Source organism: Aquarana catesbeiana, linkage group LG01 (assembly GCF_042186555.1).
Source record: "Aquarana catesbeiana isolate 2022-GZ linkage group LG01, ASM4218655v1, whole genome shotgun sequence".
NCBI lineage: Eukaryota > Metazoa > Chordata > Amphibia > Anura > Ranidae > Aquarana > Aquarana catesbeiana.
The window spans coordinates 248,458,149-248,479,628 of record NC_133324.1 but is presented as its reverse complement, the minus strand read 5'-3'; the positions used below and the strand labels follow the sequence as shown (position 1 = coordinate 248,479,628).

General features: G+C 43.3%; 1 protein-coding gene across 18 annotated transcripts in view; it reads left to right on the top strand.

Moving 5' to 3' along the window:
• Positions 1-21,480, top strand: part of NCOR2 (nuclear receptor corepressor 2) — a 712,221-nt gene that overhangs the window by 461,912 nt on the left and 228,829 nt on the right. For 15 of the 18 annotated variants that reach the window (XM_073627713.1, XM_073627747.1, XM_073627800.1 and 12 more), the window contains exons 15-16: positions 15,716-15,822; positions 16,901-17,070. In XM_073627713.1, the coding sequence (XP_073483814.1) occupies positions 15,716-15,822; positions 16,901-17,070 (277 nt within the window). The remainder of the gene's footprint in view (positions 1-15,715; positions 15,823-16,900; positions 17,071-21,480) is intronic. The other 3 variants (XM_073627809.1, XM_073627730.1, XM_073627722.1) reach the window with 1 other exon arrangement.

The following is a 21,480-nucleotide window of genomic DNA, read 5'->3' as shown; positions in this document are numbered from 1 at the left end:
TTTTGTCGCAAGAGGTCATTATGGTGGTTCCCACAAAGGATGAAGGATTGGGCTTCTATTCCAACCTTTTTACGGTCCAAAAAACAAATGGGGATGTCAGACCCATTCTGGATTTAAGAGATCTGAATCGATTCCTAAGGGTACAGTCCTTCCGCATGGAATTGATTCGGACAGTAGTCCCCATCCTGCAGGGGGAGGAGAATTTTTGGCATCGATAGACATCAGAGATGCATACCTACATGTGGCCATTTTTCCTGCTCATCAGAAGTTTCTACGCTTCGAGATAGGAGGGCGCCATTTCCAGTTTGTGGCTCTGCCTTTTGGGATAGCCACTGCGCCTCGAGTGTTCACAAAGATCTTGGCTCCTCCTCTGGCCAGATTAAGGGCTCAGGGTATAACTGTCATAGCATACCTAGACGACCTGCTCCTGATAGACCGGTCGGTAGCTGCCTTGAACGGGAACTTGAGGACCACGGTCAAGTATCTGGAACCTCTAGGTTGGATCCTCAACCTAGAAAAATCTTTCCTAAAACCAGTAAGAATACTGGAGTATTTGGGTCTGATCATATATACAAGCCAGGAGAAAGTATTTCTTCCTCAGGCAAAGATCACTGCTTTAAGGGAGCTGATTTGGACAGTCAGGACCAAGAAGGGGCCTTCCGTCTGCCTTTGTATGAGGCTGCTAGGAAAGATGGTGTCTTCATTCGAAGCAGTTCCCTATGCTCAGTTCCATTCAAGACTACTGCAACACAGTATTCTGTCGGCCTGGAACAAGAAGGTTCAGGCATTAGACTTTCCGATGCACCTGTCGCATGCGGTGCGTCAGAGCCTCAATTGGTGGCTCATACCCGAAAACCTGCAGAAGGGGAAATCCTTTCTACCGGTGACCTGGACGGTGGTAACAACAGATGCCAGTCTGTCAGGTTAAGGAGCAGTCCTGGAACAGTCTGTGATCCAGGGGCTATGGTCCAAGACCCGAGAGGACCTTACCCATCAACATTCTGGAGATCCGGGCGGTATATCTAGCCCTAAAAGCCTGGACTCAGGCTACAGGGTTGTCCGGTCAGGATCCAATCCGACAATGCCACAGCAGTGGCTTTTGTCAATCATCAGGGAGGCACCCGGAGCCGGGCTGCTCAAAAGGAGGTGAACCAGATCTTAGTCTGGGCAGAGATGCAGGTGCCATGCATATCAGCATTGTTCATTCCAGAGATAGAGAACTGGCAGGCGGACTATCTAAGTCGCCAGCAGTTACTCCCAGGGGAATGGTCCCTGCATCCCGACATCTTTCGGGCCAGATGCCAAAGATGGGGGGTTCCAGATGTAGTTCTCTTTGCATCTTGATTCAACAAAAAGATAGACAGATTTGTGGCAAGGACAAGGGATCCTCTTGCATGCGGGACGGATTCGTTGGTGATTCCGTGGCTTCGGTTCTCACTGATTTATGCATTCCCGTCTATTCTGCTACTGCCACGACTCCTTCACAGGATCAGGCAGGAAAGGAGGTCAGTACTTCTGGTGGCCCCCGCTTGACCCAGAAGGACTTGGTGTGCAGAAATAGTAAAGATAACGGTGGGTTCCCCGTGGACCCTACTGGTACGCCCAGACCTGTTATCTCAAGGTCCAGTGTTCCATCCTGCCTTACAAACGCTAAATTTGACGGTTTGGCTATTGAGACCCACGTTCTGAAGAGTCGTGGGCTTTCAGGTCCTGTGATATCTACCTTGATCAATGCAAGGAAGCCAGCTTCCAGAATGGTTTATCATAGAGTCTGGAAGGCTTATGTATCCTGGTGTGAATCCAGGGGTTGGCATCCCAGAAAATATGTGATAGGTAGAATTCTAGATTTTCTACAATTAGGATTAAGATGAAGCTGGCCTTGAGTACCATCAAGGGCCAGGTCTCGACCATATCAGTATTGTTTCAACGGCCACTTGCTTCGCATTCTTTGGTCCGAAACTTTATGCAGGGGGTGTTGCGTCTTAATCCTCCGGTTAAGGCTCCCCTAAACCCCTGGGACTTGAACTTGGTTCTGTCAGTGTTACAGATACAGCCTTTTGAACCAATACGTCCGATTCCTTTGATCTTGCTGACAAGGAAACTAATTTTTCTGGTAGCCATCTCTTCTGCTAGAAGAGTATCAGAATTAGCAGCTCTTTCTTGTAAAGAGCCTTATTTGATCGTACACAAGGATAGAGTGGTACTGCGCCCTCATCCTAGTTTTTTACCAAAGGTGGTTTCAGATTTTCATCTAAACCAAGACATTGTTCTGCCTTCCTTTTTTCCAGATCCCTGTTCTCCGGAAGAAAGGTCACTACATTCTTTGGATGTAGTAAGAGCAGTCAAGGCCTATCTGGAAGCAATTGCTCAAATTCGCAAAATTCAGACGTTTTGTTCGTGCTGCCAGAGGGCCCCAGCAGAGGACAGGCAGCGTCAAAAGCTACCATTTCTAAATGGATTAGACAATTGATTATTCAAGCTTACGGTTTGAAACAGAAGATTCCTCCGTTTCAGATCAGGGCACATTCCACAAGGGCTATTAGTGCTTCTTGGGCAGTGCATCACCAGGCCTCTATGGCTCAGATCTGCAAGGCCGCAACCTGGTCTTCACTCCATACATTCACCAGATTTTATCAGGTGGATGTGAAAAGGCATGAGGATATTGCCTTTGGGCGTAGTGTGCTGCAGACAGCGGTACAAGGTCCTCAGGTCTGATTGCACCCTACTTGGTTGTGATCCCCCCCTTTGGCATTGCTCTGGGACATCCCATCAGTAATTACTGTGGCTCTGTGTCCCGTGATGTCCGAGAAAGAAAATAGGATTTTTTATAACAGCTTACCTGTAAAATCCTTTTCTTTCGACGGACATCACAGGACACAGAGGTCCCGCCCCTCTTCTAATACACTTATATTGCTTTACTACAAAACTGAGGTATCCCTGGAAGGGGAGGGATTATATAGGAGGTTGAACTTCCTGCTTAGGGTGTGACCAGTATCCAATACCTAATGGTACCTACATAACCCATCAGTTATTACTGTGGCTCTGTGTCCCGTGATGTCCGTAGAAAGAAAAGGATTTTACAGGTAAGCTGTTATAAAAAAAGCCTATTTTTTTTTTTTTTTTTTTTTTTAGTCCTGACCATAATAAAAAAAATATCCATCACAACCATACATTCTCTGCAGTCTAGGTAATTGTTTACTCCTCATCTGCCGAGACACTACATTGTTTTAAAACTCTGTACTTTTTGACTTCATCTATCCTATTACTATAGTTGTTTTATTATTAAACACATAATTAAGGAATGGCTGCTTACTCCCAACATAATGCTAATGGTTAGTAGGCTTAAAGCTAAACTTCAGGAAATAAAAAAAAAAGTTATCTTTGCAGTGGAAAAAATAAATAAATGTACATCTTTTTTAGCAGGTAAAAACATGTGCATTTAATACTTTATTTGCTAAGAGCTTGCTAATCATTGCACCTGTAATCAGCAGATCGTGAGTGCAATGCAGGGCTCTTGCAGGCTGTCAGTGTAAGCTGTCTTCTCGTACCCCATATGGACAAGCAGTTACACACGGACAGGAAGATTCCATGAACTACCAGTGTGCTCAGCAGCACCCTGGTAATTTGAGAACTACAAGCCAACAGCCACAAAGGCTGTTGATACTTGTAGTTCTCCTATTCACAGAACTCTGGGCGGAGGCCCATGCGGCTGCGTTTTGTGTTAGGGCAGGCCATTTATTTGAATGGGCTGCCTAATGCACCAAAAAAGTTGCATGCAATTTTTTGTAATGCAGCATGCCATGACACATGTTAGTGCATTGCAATGTGTCGTGGTGCGCTGCAACATTGGACAGTGCACCAATGTGCAACACCAGTTTTTGTGTGCTGCAGTAAGGCATGTTACGGCAGCACAACAGTATAAACTCAGCCTTATTGCTGGTTCCCCAAAACTACTTCTCTTCGCTGTCTGGTTGCAGCTCTTGAACAACATGTCCAATCTAGAACCAGCAGTCCTGCATTCTACGTGACTTAACCCCAGACCCACTCACAACTTAGGACATCAGGCAGCAGAGATGAACACTGGAATAAGGTAAGTACAGCCAGTGCCAGAACAAGGTCAACTAAAGCCCAGGGCGAACATGCCAAACTGTGCACCCCCCCCCAAGATGTATGAGCATTGTGTCAGCAAAACCCCCCCCCCCCCCCCTCCTCCCAGTACAAATCTGCCCCCCTGCTGAACTTCCCCCTCCCAGCACACATCTTTGCCCCCCACCCCATCCACCAAATCCCCAGCTCAAATCCCCCCCAGCACAAGTCTTCCACCCTTAAAATTTCGCTTCCTAGTACAGATACACACACACACACTTCATATCACTCCCTCCCCGCACAAATTTCCTCCCAAATCGAATACTCCCCCCCCCCCCCCAATCTTATGATGATAGCATAGTGCCCAGGACAGCTGTCCCTCCTGCCCACCCCTTGTCCCAACCCTAAGTACAGCACATCACCTACGCCATCCTCCCCTATGCAAAACAAGCAGTTAACCTTTGCAGTGCAGAGGGAAACCCACTGCAAAGGTAAAATGTATTTTTGTTCCTAAGGATTCCGATTAAATAGTTTTGTTGGACTTCACTTCCATGCTTCAAATGAAATTGTATTCCACAAAAATAGAAATGTTTGTATTTTTCTATATAGTATGAAATACATCACTTATGGAATGAATGTACTTAATTATATTGCATCCTGAGAGAGGAGAACTGGATATTCCAGTTCTGAATTTTAAGATTACTGAGTGTAATTAAGATCATTATTGCAAGCAGCCTAATTGACAGATGGGTGACACATCCTGTGATGATCTGCCTCTGACGCCTATGCTCATTCATAGAGTTCCTCTGTCAGTGATCACATTTCCAGCTTGTTACATCATGGATCACAGTGTCTTTACTCATCCCACACTCATCGTTGTAGTATGCTGTGGATGAAGAGTGTATGCCAATGGCTTAAAAAGGACGTTCTGCTCATTTGAATTAGTTGTACTAGCATCTCGAGTAACAGTGAATTTTTTTTTCCTGTGAATTATGGTAAGGCCCGTAGAGCAAATTTAATGGACTCCGTTAAGCACAGGGGGCTTTGTTTACTGGCCACATTACAAGGTCAAAATGTAATTTCCGGAAAACAGCAACCCTTTCTGTGGAAAAATCTGCGTACTGTGAATTCTAGATGGAGCCTGGTGGGTGAGCCAGAACCCGAGTTCTTCTGAATACTCCCACTGTGAGTTCTCCATACCACAGGTTCTGCCACTTCCAACTCTTCATGTCCACATAGAAGTTTTAGGTGTTCCAGCTCCTCTAGTTGTAATCACCTTAATCTAAAATAAAAACAAAGCCCGACAGAGGGAGTGAAAACCCTTCATAATGGCCACAGTAGGTCTTCAGACCCAGGAACTCAAGTGCAGATAATCTTTGTCAGTCCCCAGAAGGTATAAGAAACTTTACAACACACTTTTTAATGTGTTGTAAAGTGTAACTAACAAAAACTTTTTAAAATAAAGATTTTTATTACTGTCTGTTTTACAGGGACTTAATTAAAGGGAAATAAAAAAAAAAATGTGGTCACCAACACTGGACTAGAGGTAAAATCTTCCAGTGCGGACAGCTGTCTGAGAGGATTTCCCTCACTTTCAAGTTCTTTCTTCTTGCTTCCTATTATGTCTGGAAGACAGGAAGTACATGGAAATCTCCCCAATAGGACATAGGAAACCTGACTGGGATTTAAATCATTTCCTACACTATCTAAAACCGAAAAAAACTGTTGGCTTTAGATATAATTGAACTCTTCCTTATATACCATAAGCTTAAGTATAAGTTTTTTTTTTTTTTTTTTTTTTTTCCATTGCTGAACTGTTTTTGAAGGTGCTGGCTCTGAAGTGTCATTCATATACTTACCTTTGCTACTTTGCAGACACTTAACTGAAACATGGATGTGCATATTATGCATTAGGATAGGCCCATTATTCAGAGTTAGCGGCTGATTGAGGATGTAGGCAGGTATAAGAACAGTCCTGTATCCTGTCCTTACAAAAACAAGTTTGCAATGGCCTTTGTTTAATTCTGAACTTTGTAAGATGAGGATAATTGAACGATTAAATGCCTCTATGAATCGTAAATCTCCCACCCAGTGCAACAGCTTTCATAATATCATAACATAACCAAATACCTGTGGTAAATCAGAAAGGTGGGTTACATTGCTTAGCTTACCCAGCCATTGTTTAGCATTCCCAGCCTTCATTGAAATCTAGCAATTGCACTGTAGAAAATAATTGTCATCACAGACAAGATGGAGCCATTATTGTCTATGGTGCCTTCATGGGCATGCTCTACATTTAGGCTGGAACTGCCATAGAAGAGGATCACAGTACCTATCCACTGCAGATGGGGCCACTCTAGTCCATTGGCAGTGTATATGGTTATATTTATAATATTGTTATTTAGAGAATGGGAGCTGAATTATCACAGGTATTTATACAGTATAGCAATATTTTTTGTAAAAAGTTTACAAAATGTTGTACATTTAACAACTATGAAGGCAATGACTAGGATTTGGTGTGGAGTATTTATAGGGCAGGCCATACACGGTTCGAATCTCGGCTGGTTCGGCAGGAGGGAATGATGGGGGAATTGAGCAAATTTATGTTCTGCAACTCGTACTCATGTATGGCCGGCCTAAGGTAGAAATAAAAGTGAGATGGCAGTCTTCCAATCTGGCCATGTCTGTGAGAGGATCTGACCCAGAAGCAGCCACTGTTAACATGAAGAGTTAGGCCCCATGTACACTGCTGCTGCTAAACAGATGTTCAGAGGCAGTTGGACACTTTTTTCAACTGCCCCTGAACTCATTCAATGTTATCTTATGTGTACACGTACACAGGTTCGTTTACTGTTGTTTTTAGGCAGTTGCATTATATAGGCCTTTTTTTTTTTTTTTTTTTTTTTTTTTTTTTTTGTTTAAGGCAAAAAAATTTAGTTCAGACGCTGAAGTTTCAGATGGCAAAAGCGTCTAAATGCAGCAACCCGCTTTTAGCCGTGTTTTGTTTTTATAGGCGCTTTTTCATTTTGGCCATTTGAAAAATTTTTTCTTTTTTTTTTTTTTTAGAAACGCTTTTATAGACTAAGCGCGTCAAAACGAATGTTTTAAACATGGGTTACTATCTGTCAAGTTAAATCGTTCAGGAGAGGTTGTAAAAATGTCCCATGTACATGAAGCCTTAAAGTGTATGTAAACCCAGTGGTGGCCCATCCATTAGGGGAGCACGGGCAGCGCCCCCCCGTCCATGCATCTGGCCCCCGAATGTACATTCGGGGTGCCAGATGCATGCATTCCAATGGGGGGGGGGTGTTTGAAGCACGTGATTAGAGCCAGAGGCTCTAATAGGCTTCAAAAAAGGGTGGGCGCTCCGAGCCCACCCAGTTGTGTGAGAATAGCAAATTAATATTTGCTATTCTCACACTGTTCCTCCTACCAGCCATTCAGAAAGCAGGTTGTGAGACCTGTAACACGATTGGCTGAAAGGACAGGTGATCATATTGGACGCCTAGGAGGAGGAGGAGGGAAGAGACGCACGGTGGATGCCCCCGTGATGCAGAGGAGGAGACTCCCGCCTGTCGCAGTGCTGCCCGTCTGGAACCTAGATGGGGCAAGTGCTGGATGGATGACCGACCGACTGCGAGACCCTGGGGGACCCCCCAAAAAAAACAAAAAATACATCTGCCACTGTGTAAACCCTAATGTTGGACCGATTTCCTTTCCTGCAACCACGGGTCGTTAATGTGGGAATCCCTACCCCTGAGCCATTGTGTAGTCCTGGCGGGGGGAGCTCCCTCCCCCGGGAGAACACAGCATTTACTGTTAGAGGCTATAATAGCTACTAGCAATGATCGCATGTAAAATCCAACAGGCTGGTTGTGCCCAAGTTGATCAATCAACTTGGGTACAATCAGCCTACCCATACATGGTTCGAACCTTGGCCAGTCCCTGCTGAACTTGCTGAGATTCAAAATATCTATGGTCGGCTTAATTATACAGTTCTCTGATGTACTCCATTTTGGTCTGTTAGATATGTAATTGTAAGTGTTTTGTTATCTGTTCGAGAAGCGCAAAAAACGACCTGCCAAATCCTTGTGATCTGATAACGTCTTTGTTTTCTTCTGTAACAGGATGAAAATTCTATTTGTTTTGCATTCAAATCTAATAGCAGCATGTCACTCTGTGGAAAGGTTAAGCTTGGTTAGATACTGTGAAAATTTCAGCTGGGACAGCCTTCAATTGAAATAATTTTGAGTGGCATCTCAGTGACTCATTCGTGTTACAAGGTCTCGGATGTGAATGGGGAGCAGGTGTGTTAAATTTGATGTTCTCGCTCTCACTCTCTCATACTGGTCACTGGAAGTTCAAAATGGCACCTAATGGCAAAGAACTCTCTGAGGATCTGAAAAAAAGAATTGTTGCTCTACATAAAGATGGCCTAGGCTATAAGAAGATTGCCAAGACCCTGAAACTGAGCTGCAGCGCGGTGGCCAAGACCATACAGTGGTTTTACAGAACAGGTTCCACTCAGAACAGGCCTTGCCATGGTCGACCAAAGAAGTTGAGTGCACGTGCTCAGCGTCATATCCAGAGGTTGTCTTTTGGGAAATTGACGTATAAGTGCTGCCAGCTTCGCTGCAGAGGTTGAAGGGGTGGGGGGGTCAGCCTGTCAGTGCTCAGACCATACGCTGCACACTGCATCAAATTGATCTGCATGGCTGTTGTCCCAGAAGGAAGCCTCTTCTAAAGATGATGCACAAGAAAGCCTGCAACCAGTTTGCTAAAGACAAACAGACTAAGGACATGAATTACTGGAACCATGTCCTGTGGTCTGATGAAACCAAGATAAACTTATTTGGTTCAGATGGTATCAAGGTTGCGTGGTGGCAATCAGATGAGGAGTACAAAGACAAGTGTATCTTGCCTACAGTCAAGCATGGTTGTCGAAGTGTCATGGTCTGGGGCTGCATGAGTGCTGCCGGCACTGGGGAGCTACAGTTCATTGAGGGAACCATGAATGTCAACATGTACTGAAGAAGAGCATGATCCCCTCCCTCCAGAATCTGGGCCGCAAGGCAGTATTCCAACATAACAACCCCAAACACACCTCCAAGACGACCACTGCCTTGCTAAAGAAGCTGAGGGTAAAGGTGATGGACTGGCCAAGCATGTTTCCAGACCTAAACCCTATTGAGCATCTGTGAGGCATCATCAAACGGAGAGGTGGAGGAGTGCAAGGTCTCTAACATCCACCAGCTCTGTGATGTCGTCATGAAGGAGGGGAAGAGGACTCCAGTGGTAACCTGTGAAGCTCTGGTGAACTCCATACCCAAGAGGATTAAGGTAGTGCTGGAAAATAATGGTGGCCACACAAAATATTGACACTTTGAGCCCAATTTGGACATTTTCACTTAGGGGTGTACTCACTTTTGTTGCCAGCGGTTTAGACATTAATGGCTGTGTGTTGAGTTATTTTGAGGGGACAGCAAATTTACATTGTTATACAAGCTGTACACTCACTACTTAACATTGTAGCAAAGCGTAACTTCTTCAGTGTTGTCACATGAAAAGATATAAAATATTTACAAAAATGTGAGGGGTGTACTCACTTTTGTGAGATACTGTGTATTCACATTTAAGAAATTTGCCAAGACCGTGCTATAATCTTTGTTCCAATATTTTCTATGCCACACAGGATTCTTTCTAAAGCTACTGAGGACTCCTGCAAGGATTAATCTTATGCGTGATACAATAAGCTTTTTCATTTTGGATTATTACATGTTAGTGTACAGCCTTCAGTATGTGTATTGCTGAAAAGCCTGGGCTTGAATGTTATCGCCATACTTCTACATATTATGCCGTGTACACACGACCAGACTTTCCATCAGAGTAGACTCTGATGAAGCCTACACACGAGCGGACTATTCTGTCGGACTGGTCCGACGGACCGAGTCCAGTGTACAATCCGATCAAGTGTGGGCTTCAGCGGACTTTTCCAGTCGAAAATCTGACGGACTTTAGATTTGGAACATGCTTCAAATCTTTACATTGTAACTCCGCCGGACCCAGAAATCCGCTCGTCTGTATGCTAGTCCGACGGACAAAAAATGCTGCTAGGGCAGCTATTGGCTATCAACTTCCTTATTTTAGTCCGGTGTACGTCATCACGTACGAATCCGTTGGACTTTGGTGTGATCGTGTGTAGGCAAGTCCGTTCGTTAAAAAGTCAGTCGGAAGTCCATCAAAAGTCCGCCGGAAAGTCTGTCAGACTAGTCCGGTCAAAGTCCACCCGTGTGTACACGGCCTGACGGCCTTTCTGACGGAGTTCCGCTGAAACGGACTTGCCTACACACGATCACACCAAAGTCCGATCATTTAGAACGTGATGACGTACGACGGGACTAGAAAAAGGAAGTTCAATAGCCAATAGCTGCCCTTGCGTCATTTTTGGTCCGTTGCATACTAGCATACAGACGAACGGTTTTCTCGATAGGAATTGAGTCCGTCGGAAAGTCTTGAAACATGTTCTATTTCTAGGTCCATCTGAATTTTTGGGAAAAAAAAAAGGTCCGATGAAGCCCACACGAGATTGGAATGTCCGACGGAATGATTCTGTCGGACCTTTTCTGCTGGAAAGTCCGGTCGTGTGTATGCGGCATTAGGGGAATTTGGGGATGACTTATTGCCAGCTTGGCTTGTGTGCTATGGGATATTTATTATACCAAACATTTGCAGATAAACTGTCTAGTAAAAATTCCTAGCAGTGATTATCAAGCATGGACGATCCCAGACATGCCAGTGGCTAAAATTAAATCTGCTGTCTTTTACACTGTGTATGGTACAGTTGTTCTTTAACTGGCGTTATTAATGCACAGCTAGGTATCAAGTTCTTTGTGTTGCATACTCTCTAGGTATATGACTATGTCTTTAGTTAAGCTGGCCGAGTGCATTATATATTAACCACAAAGTACATATAAATATTTTTTATTCTTCCAGACTGTTCTTGTTTGTATACCACATCCTAACCTGTGTTGGTTTCTATTGCTAAGGCAGTTTAATGATTTCTACAGCTGTTCTGATGAACACTGGAAACGCATGGCGTCTGCTCCAGAAAAATTCCTCAATGATGTCATGCTGTCTTTAGTGGGGTTATGTGATTCCTCCTGATGACAGATTATCAGCAAGCATTCTAGCAACATAGACAAGATGAATTAAAGCCTTGATTTTCAATGCTATTTAATTCTTTGAAATCCAAAAGTGGGTATTAGAATTTAATTCACCCATTTTACAAAATGTAAATGTGAGTATGTGTTGGCTGTTTTAATGATTCTGTCAATGCTGTTTTATACCTAGTAAGAGTATGACTGACTATAGTGGGTTAAAGTGTATGGTAACCCAAACAATAAACTACTTTCAATTGCTCTCTTTTAGACAGTTAAAATAAATCTAAACACAAAAACAAAGTTGTAATATATTGCAGGTTACCAGTCCTTAGATGGTGGCTTTTTTTTCAGGCTTCTTCCATATAGTTTCACCTGGTGATCCTGACAGTAACTCGCTTCCTGTCCTAGAGTCAGTGCTCACTCAGCATGCTGTATCTATGGTCAACCTAGAACACCAAAACACCTTCCCCTCGCCTCGTCCCCGTGTAAGCTGAGAGCACGGGGGTTTCTGATCAGATGATTTCTGGCTGGATCAAGTTTGTTTGTTTTTTCAGCTGATTGAATCAATATAAAGAAACCTTTACAATGGTCTATTTAAATATAAACAAATGAAAAGGTGCAGCGCAATAATAAAAGTCCATACACTTCAACATTATATGTAATCCACCACGTGAGAGAATGGAATGAGCCAAATGCTGTAGCCAAAGTTCATAGTGAAAAATCCTCCACCGTCAGTAAAATACACTCTTACCAGATTGGATGGACCATTTGAGTGAACAAATGATCAGACACTCTTGTTACCCCCTATGAGGGGTGAAGAAGGTGAATGGATCCAACAGCATAGACGGAGGACTTCCCAGGTGGATAGGTAAGGTATATGGAGATAAAAAAGTGAACACAATCTAAGTGTACACTATAAAGTCTTTTATTGGAATAAAATATAGCAAAGCGCAATGCACTGGAACTTGTGCACAAGCCAGTACATAAAATCTTTCAGCCAGAGAAAAAACATGCATCAGCGATGTGACAACCGCAAGTGAGATCTACAGACGAGCAGCGGGTGATGTCTGCAATGTAGCGCCTCCCCCCGTACGTATGTTACGTCCAGAGCGGACTTCGTCAGCGGTGGGTGGATTTGTGATTTGCCTTTTGGTGTCCGGCTTGCAATTGTCATTGTAGCTACATTTTCTTGCTTGTGTGCGCTGATTGCTTCCTTTTTTTTACCAATGGTCTGTTTAACACCAGAAGCAAGCAAATGAAAAAAAGCTTATTGTTAAAGTGGTTCTAAAGGCTAAAGGTTTTTTTTTTTTTTTTTTACCTTCAAGCATTCTATGCATGAAAGTAATAAACCTTCAGTGTGCAGCTCCTCCCTGAACTCACCTAATACTTACCTTGATCTAGTGATGTGGCTGAGATGTAGCAGTAGGAGCATTGGTTCCCGCTGCTGTCAATCACAGACAGTGAGGGAGGAGCAGGGGGTGGGGATTAGCCACGCTCTCTGTCCTGTGCACTTTGCCTCTGCTGACTGTTGTCAGTCAGCGTTGTTCCCAGTCCCCCCCCCTCTGTTAGGGAAGGAAGGAGAGCTGGAAGTGTTCTGTATGCCTGACCTAGGGTGACCTCTGTTTCTCTATTGATACAGTACAATGAGTGAGTGTTGTCACCCTAGACAGAAAAAGTGTTATTTGCAGGATCAGCAGGTGAAAATGAAGCAAAGAAACCTGAAAAAGAAAAAAATCAACCATCGGATTTAAGGACTGATTAGCTGCAATGTATTCATTTTGGTGGTTTAGATCTACCTTATGTATAGTAAACTTTAGGTACGTGAATATATGCATGCAGACAGATTTGTCCAGTCTCCATACTGTACCTGCATCACAGTAGTAGGGGATCCTGAATCTTTTCATTCTCAACGGATAAGACAGATCTGCATTAGGGGCCTATTCCCACCCTTTGCATTGCTGTAACGCAAAGTAAATGCAGGAACCCCCTCTATGTATTCATGGCAAAGTTTTACATTTGAGTGGAGTATACCAGTAGACCCCTTTCACACTGAGGTGCTTTACAGACGCTACAGCGCTAAAAATAGCGCCTGTAAAGCGCCGCTCCTGTCTCTCCAGTGTGAAAGCCCGAGTGCTTTCACACTGGAGCGGTGTGCTTGCAGGACATTAAAAAAAATCTCCTGCAAGCAGCATCTTTGGAGCGGTGAAGGAGTGGTGTATGCACCGCTCCTGCCCATTGAAATTAATGGGCAGCGCGGCTATATCGCCGGCATATCGCTGCTAAAGCATCACTTTGCGGTGGTTTTAACCCTTTCTCGGCCACTAGCGGGGGGTAAAAGCGCCCCCTGGTGGCGGAATAGCGCAGCGAAATTGACAGTAAAGCGCCACTAAAAATAGTGGCACTTTACCACTGACGCACCCACCCCCCCAGTGTGAAAGGGGCCTTTAACCACTTAACAACCGGCCCATAGCCAAATGACGGCTACAGGGCGGTTGCTTAACTCTGGGAGGGCGTACTATGATGTCCACCCAGAATTCCGCCCTCGCGCGCACCCGAGAACATCTGTGACCGCTGGCTACAGATGACCCGGCGCATCACGGATCGCGTCCATTTACCATGTGATTGCTCCGTCAAATGACGCCGGTTCCTCTCTCCCCTCTGTGTACTGATCGGTACAGTGTGAGCGGAGAGGGGGAGAGATCGGTTAGCAGCAGCGCTATGGGCTGCATCTGTAGTGCCCACAGCGCTGCTCTGTGCACAGAGCCACAATCCATCCATCCATCCATGCTCCGCCATCCCTCCATGCTCAGAAATACCCTGTGCAATACCTGGCCATACTCTGCCATACCCAGTCATACTCGACCATGCGCGGCCGTACTCAGCCATGCGCGGCCGTACTCGGCCATGCGCGGCCGTACTCGGCCATGCGCGGCCGTACTCGCCCTCTGTATGTGGCCAGGCTGTGGAAGTCTCACACATGTGGTATCGCTGTACTCAGGAGGAGTAGGAGAATCTATTTTGGGGTGTAATTTTTGGTATGTCCATGCTATGTGTTAGAAATATTGTATAAATGGACAACTTTGTGTTAAAAAAAAAAAATAAATGCATTTTAACCACTTCCCGCCCACCGTCATATGACGTCCTTGACCTTGTGCGGGGATATCTGAATAAAATGTTAAAGCACCCCTGTTCCCGTGTGCTCACATTATGCAAAAACATTGGGCTAACTTTACTGTTTTGTTTTTTTTTTAAAGCACAAAATAGTTTTTTTCCAAAAAAAACGCGTTCGAAAAATACCGTGCAAGATAAAAAGTTGCAATGTCCGCCATTGTATTTTCTAGAGTCTTTACTAAAAAAAATATATAATGTTTTGGGGTTCTATGTAATTTTCTAGCAAATAAATGATGATATTTACATGTAGGAGAGAGATGTCAGAATTGGCCTGGGTGCTCCAGAACACCTGAAGGTGCTCCCTGCATGTTGGGCCTCTGTATGTGGCCACGCTGTGTAAAAGTCTCACACATGTGGTATCGCCATACTCGGGAATAATAGCAGAATGTGTTTTGGGGTGTAATTTGTTGTATGCATATGCGGTGTGTGAGAAATAACCTGCTAATATGACAATTTTGTGAAAAAAAAAAAATCTTGATTTTGCAAAGAATTGTGGGAAAAAATGACAACTTCAAAAAACTCACCATGCATCTCTCTAAATACCTTGGAATGTCTTCTTTCCAAAAAGAGGTCATTTGGGGGGTATTTGTACTTATCTGGCATGTTAGGGTCTCAAGAAATGAGATAGGCCTTCAGTAATTCAGGTGTGATCAATTTTCAGATATTGGCACCATAGCTTTTGGACTCTAACTTTCACAAAGACCAAATATACACCAATTTGTACTTCTTTTTACCAAAGATATGTAGCAGTATAAATTTTGGCCAAAATTTATGAAGAAAAATTACTAAATTGCTACATTTTATAACAGAAACAAAGAAAAATCTATTTTTTTACAGAATTTTCAGTCTTTTTTTTCTTTTATAGCACAAAAAATAAAAAACTCAGCGGTGATTTAATACCACCAAAAGAAAGCTCTATTTGTGTGAAAAAAAGGACAAAAATTTCATATAGGTACAGTGTTGCATGACTGAGTAATTGTCATTCAAAATGTGAGAGCACCGAAAGCTGAAAATTGGTCTGGTTATTAAGGGGGTTTAAGTGCCCAGTGGTTAAAACAACTTCATTGGACAATCCATGTTTAGAAGCCTTTTTTCCTTGGGAAATGTGAGCTTGCTAAAAAAAAAAAGTATGGTTTCTTTTTATGAATCGTGTAACTGCTGTGGAGTCACTTATAGGGAGGATTCTGCAACTGAGAAGAGACCCTGTACTTACATCATCTAAGACCTTGTTGCTTTATTTTATCTTGTAAAATGAAAGTATTGATGCTATTTGTTAACATTTACTGCTCTTTCTTTAGCAGCAGATGCCCCGCAATAATCAGGAAGAGAAAGATGAAAAAGAAAAGGAACCTGAAAAAGAAGAATTTAAGCAGGATGTGGAGAATGACAAAGAGGAACTTGGAAAGTAGGTCTACTTTTGTGTTCTGATCATATAACTATATATTGATGACTTTTATAAAGATAAAACTAATATTTAGAGATTGTATTAGTCGAATATAAATAATACAATTAGTCTTTTAAGGCCCTTTCTCACGGGGTGGATCCGTCTGAGCGGAATCCGCCTGCTCAGCAGGGGATCTCTCCGCTGATCCCAGCTGAGCAGGCTGCTGACAGGTCCGTGTCCGCTTCGCTATGCAGAGCGGAGAAGGACTGAGCCCACTCTCCTCTATGGGGCGGTCGGATGGAAACGGACTGCATGTCTGTTTCCATCCGAATGTCATCCGACCCGCTGAACGGCTGGCAAACCGTATCTCCAGAAATTTGTTTTCAGAGGATTGGATGCCAGGCGGGTGTCAGCCGACACATGTTTGCTGACATCCGCCTCCCCATAGAGCACAATGGGTTGTTCAATTGGGTGCACCTGAAAAACTGGCAGGCAGACCCCATCTGTCCAATCGTGTGAAAGGGGCCTAACTAACATAAGTCAGTCATCCATACTGTATCAAGTCTGACCTAATGTATAACTTTTTAGCAGGGTGCTACAAAAAATATTTCTTATAATTTGGCCCAGCTGAGTGTACAGGGAGACCTGTACATATATGTTTTCCAGAGGTGGGAGGAAATCGAAGTATCCAGAGAAATCCCGTGTTGCCAAGATAATTTCTTGGCTAAGGTTGGATTTACATGGCCTGATTTTCTGTGGCGAAAAAGCAACACAGCTTTTACGGCATGTGCACTGCATCCATTCTTTTACAAAAAAATCACCTCAAATCCTTGTGGCACTCGAGTTTGAGGATGAGAAGATGAATCACTCTTTATTGTTCTTGGAGAAACACCTGCCCATCTATATACAATCTTAGGGTTGTATATCCACCTAACAATCAAAAAACCTTAAGGAAGTGTATAACTCTTCTGCACGTCAGCCAAAAGAGGTTTTTTATATGACCACCATAATTGTAAACATAAATGTACATTTATACAACTGCTTGAGCCCAATAAACAGATTTGAAAAAAAAAATTCTCATATTTAATGGATTTCGTAGGGAAAAAAATGAAGACACTTCTGGGGAAGAGAATGATGACAAAGAAACGGTGACATCAAAAGGGAGAAAAACAGCTAACAGCCAGGGCCGCCGCAAAGGACGTATCACTCGATCCATGGCGAATGAAGCCAATGAAGAGGCTGCCACACCTCAAAAGAATGATGATTTAGGTAGGTATAGATTCAAAAATGCTTTTTTTTTCCAAACAGAGATCCATCAGTGGTATGCTATACTTTCATTTGTCAAAAGCTCTTGGGGCAAAAGGAAATCTTCAGCTTCGCAAAGGCTTTTCCTTTTTTCTTTAATGAAAATATTTTGTGAATTTGTTCCTGATTGCAACTACTTAAAACAGCCTGTGAAAAGATGATTATATTGTAATTAAAAGGTTTATTCAACCATTGGCTAGGCCTTGCCTCCAGGAGCACTTGTCCCCATCTTTATAAGAGGGGGGAGTTTAAATGAGGCAGAAGAAATGTACCTCCATCCCTGATTCAGGTAAATAAGAAAGGAGTATGGGACTTTAAATGAGGCAATTGACTTGTGGAGGTAGAATGGTAAACATTGTTTATTTGTAACAATATATATATATATATGCACACATTGCATGAATATGATGGATAGATATGTTTCAGCTTAACACATGAGAAGTATTGAATATTGATAAAAAGGTATAAATACAAATATGTAATATGTCATAGAGACAGCATTTGGCAATAAGGTGAAAAATATTAATCTTAAGCATGATTAATTGTAGAAATAATACAGGATATTTCCTATTAACAGGCATTGGTACACCATATGCAACAGAGCTGCTGTAGAAACAAAAAAAGATACACATACAGTAAATAGTTACATAGTACTCAATGAATTATGACTGTATAAAAGGTATATAAGGGCCAGTAACTAGATCATGAGCCAGACTTGACTGAGCACCCCATGGAAACTCGACGTGTTTCATGGCTATATGCCATTCATCAGGAGTTGGGTACAGATATAAACTGTAAATACGAATGGATATGTAGTATTAGTTAATATATTCTACCCGTAAGGGGAAAAAGAACCTCATGGGGAGAAAGGGATCTATACTCACAGGTCGGCTAAAGCACTGTGCTGGGCTAGCATCGAGAGAGATGGGACCCCAAAGTGGTTGTCTGTTCCAGAGCTGAGGCAAGGGACCCCACCCCAGCCAAGAAAACATCCACATAGCATACTCAATCGCCACAACACATTCCACTGGTGTGGGGATGATTGCAAATATAGTGTTCTGAAAAAAATATATATAAATATGTGAAAAATATATAAAAAGAGAAAAAATGTGGAAAGTGAAAAAACATGACGGACTGTTTGGGATGAAGGAAAAATGGGTATGTTGCATGTGTGAAGATAAAAATAAGAAGAAAAGAAAAGTGCTAGGAAAAAATGTGCATAACTTACGTATGTGTATCCAATGAATGAGCTGTGTGTGCTACCTCCCTGGTGTAAAACACATAGTGAAAAGGTAAGGCAATCAAGCTCACCTGCTTATGTAATCCAGGTGTGGGGCGGGTCCCCGACCAACGTCATGCAAAACATCGAATAAGAATAGGAGTTGACAGTGAGATCCACCACCGGCGCAAGTGCCAAAGTAGAGCCACACCAACCCGATCTCCGGCGTGAGATGGACAAAAGATGTCCCTGCATCGCAGTGTCAAAAAGACGCCACAAACAGGTCATGGCATGACGCTGATGCGTAGGAGGGCATCCTGCCAATATCTCAAGAGAGACACAGAAGGGAAGCATTGCCACGCATCGCAGCTCCGACATCGACAAGAAAAAGGCGACCCCCCCCCCCCCCATCCCCAACCCAGCCTCAGTGTGGATAAAGTCATATAGAACAACAGAGGCCCAGTAGGAAAATGTTTTGGTATGTAGGTAAATTGTAATTAACCAGATATTGCACATGTCATTATTAATCAAATGCAAATGTGCTTGTAGTACAATGCCAAATATACAGCCAGGAACTATAGACCTGGCATTGTAAATGTCTCAAGTGTGTGGACCCTAGATAGGGTACAATAACATCCAAGACAAACCTCACACATGGATGGCAGGGGAACACTGCCAATCCAAAAATCAATTGCCTCCACCCCTAATGCATATCAATAAGAGGGGGGAGTTTGGGATTATAAATGAGGCACACAACTACAACTGTCCTCTACAAGGAATCTGAGAATTTAGGGAAGGCAATTCATATTAGAAGCTTACTGTCTGGTACTTGAGGCCAAATAGCACACAAAGAATCTTTCTCCTTAAAGCATAACTAAAGGCAAAACTTTTTTTCTTCAGCTTTGGATAGAGTGGAAAGGGATTGGAAAGCTTGTTAGTTTTTTTTATTGCTGTCTTTTCCCCCATTAGGGAGATTCATCCTCTCTATTTTTCCTGTTTACCATTATCATTGAAAGTGAAATTAAAAGAAAATCCCAAATTTTTGATTTTCCCCAGAAAGGTAATAGAGGGGAAATTTTCCATTGGGGACACTAGTTCTGGTGACCTGGGGGTCCCCTAAGGAATTCCCTTAGTCTTCAGGAATTTCCTTTCACTTTCTGTTGGGTATGGGACAGGAAGTGAAGCAGAATCTCCCCAGTGGGACACCGATGTTGAAAAAAATCTGACAGAAGTTTTAACCCTCCCTTGCTCTATCCAAAATACCTAAAGCAACATTGTTCCCATGAAGATCAGCAGTACTGGGGTTGGCAAAGAGGAGAAAATGCCAGGTAGCATAGAGAGGAAAGTGAAAAGAGTATATCTAATGTTCAGTGTGGCACTCTGCAACTTTTCACCCTAGAAGAATGGTTTTCTGGGTAGGACCCTAGCAACATCCAAACTGGTACCTGAAAACTTTATTTTTCACTTACTAAAATTAGTGTTTCCCCAAACCATGTCCCAAGTATTCATAACCCCAGTTCAAAACAACCAAGAAGGTCGTGAAGGCAAGTCCAAGTAAAAATTAGAGCAGTACAGCAGTAAAATGTAAAATAAAGCATCAGGAAAGTAACATATGATTGAGATCCCTTATTTAAAAAGACCTAAAAGTTCATTCAGATTGCAGATTTGCTATGTTGGCATTTTATAATCGAATAAAATGTCACATATATGGTGGTAACTATATTGTAGGTTGTGTCATAACGCCCTAGCTTCTGGCTAAAGGCCATTTCTGTTGCGATCAGTCTTCTTGCATAACCGAGAATGCCTGAGGTGCCGTGTTACCTGTAATAAATAATAACTGGAAATTCTACCAAGAATCGTGGCCTTGCAACTGCTCTGTTTACCTTACAAATAAGAAGTCGACAGTACAAAATGTGCCAGCTGAGTTTTAATTTAAAACTTGGCTGTGCTTTATATAAAATGAACAGTGACATACAGGTGCTTCCATCTTTTGTTGTGTGTTCTTTCTCTCTCCCTCTCCCCCTCTCTCTCTCTCTCTCTCTCTCTCTCTCTCTCTCTCTCTCTCTCTCTCTCTCTCTCTCCCCCCCTCTCTCTCTCTCCCCCCCCCCTCTCTCTCTCTCCCCCCCCCTCTCTCTCTCTCCCCCCCCCCTCTCTCTCTCTCCCCCCCCCCTCTCTCTCTCTCTCTCTCTCCCTCTCTCTCCCTCTCTCCCCCTCGAAACTGTTACATATTATTATGATCGTATTTTCTATAAAGATTTTTAGATAATCCATCTACACATCTATGATTCAGCAGTATGACAACAGAACTGCTGAGAATACAGGATAGGACCTGTAGAGAGTCTGTTGTTGGGCAGCCAAATTTGCTGCGAGTGACACACTAACGGTACTCTTACATGGGCTTGTCGGTGTATGAACTCCGCTTTGCTCAACAGGGATCGATCCACTGATCCCCGCTGAGCAGGCGGGTGACAGGTCCGTCTCCGCTCACTGTGCAGGGATGGACCTGTCAAAGTCCCACACGCTATGGAAATTGGATGAAAACAGACCGCCTGTCTGTTTTCATCCGATCTGATCCATATCTCCAGATGGATGGAAAAATAGGGGTTTCCAGCCATCTGGATTTCATGGATCAGATAGCAGCGGGTGTCAGCGGACATGTCACTGCTGACATTCGCTGCTCTATAAGGCTGAATCGCGCACCCGATCAGGTCTGCCTGAAAAACTAACAGGCGGACCTGATCGAAAAGGCCCCTAAAGTACGGTTATTCACAAACAAACTCTATTTTGGAGCATAAATAATATTTGTGCTATTAAATACATCTGGCTTAAAGTGGTTTTAAAGCCTAAACATTATTTACCTTAATGCATTTCCTGCATTAGGGTAAAATGTTTAGGTATTAGTATCGTCCCCTCCACCTCTCCCTCTCTACATCTCCCCCTCTTATACTTGCCTGAGTCCTCACTTGATCCTGCTGCTGTAAGTCAAATCCTGTGACAAAGGAGCCGAGCTGCACTGTCGGTGTCTATGGACGCAGGCAGCATAGCTCAGTATCAAGCCCACAGGTGTGCCATCAAAGGAAGCATCTTCCTATGGTGGCACCCTGAGAAGAGGAGTGGTCGGGAGCATTGGTGGGGGAACCCAGAAGAGGAGGATC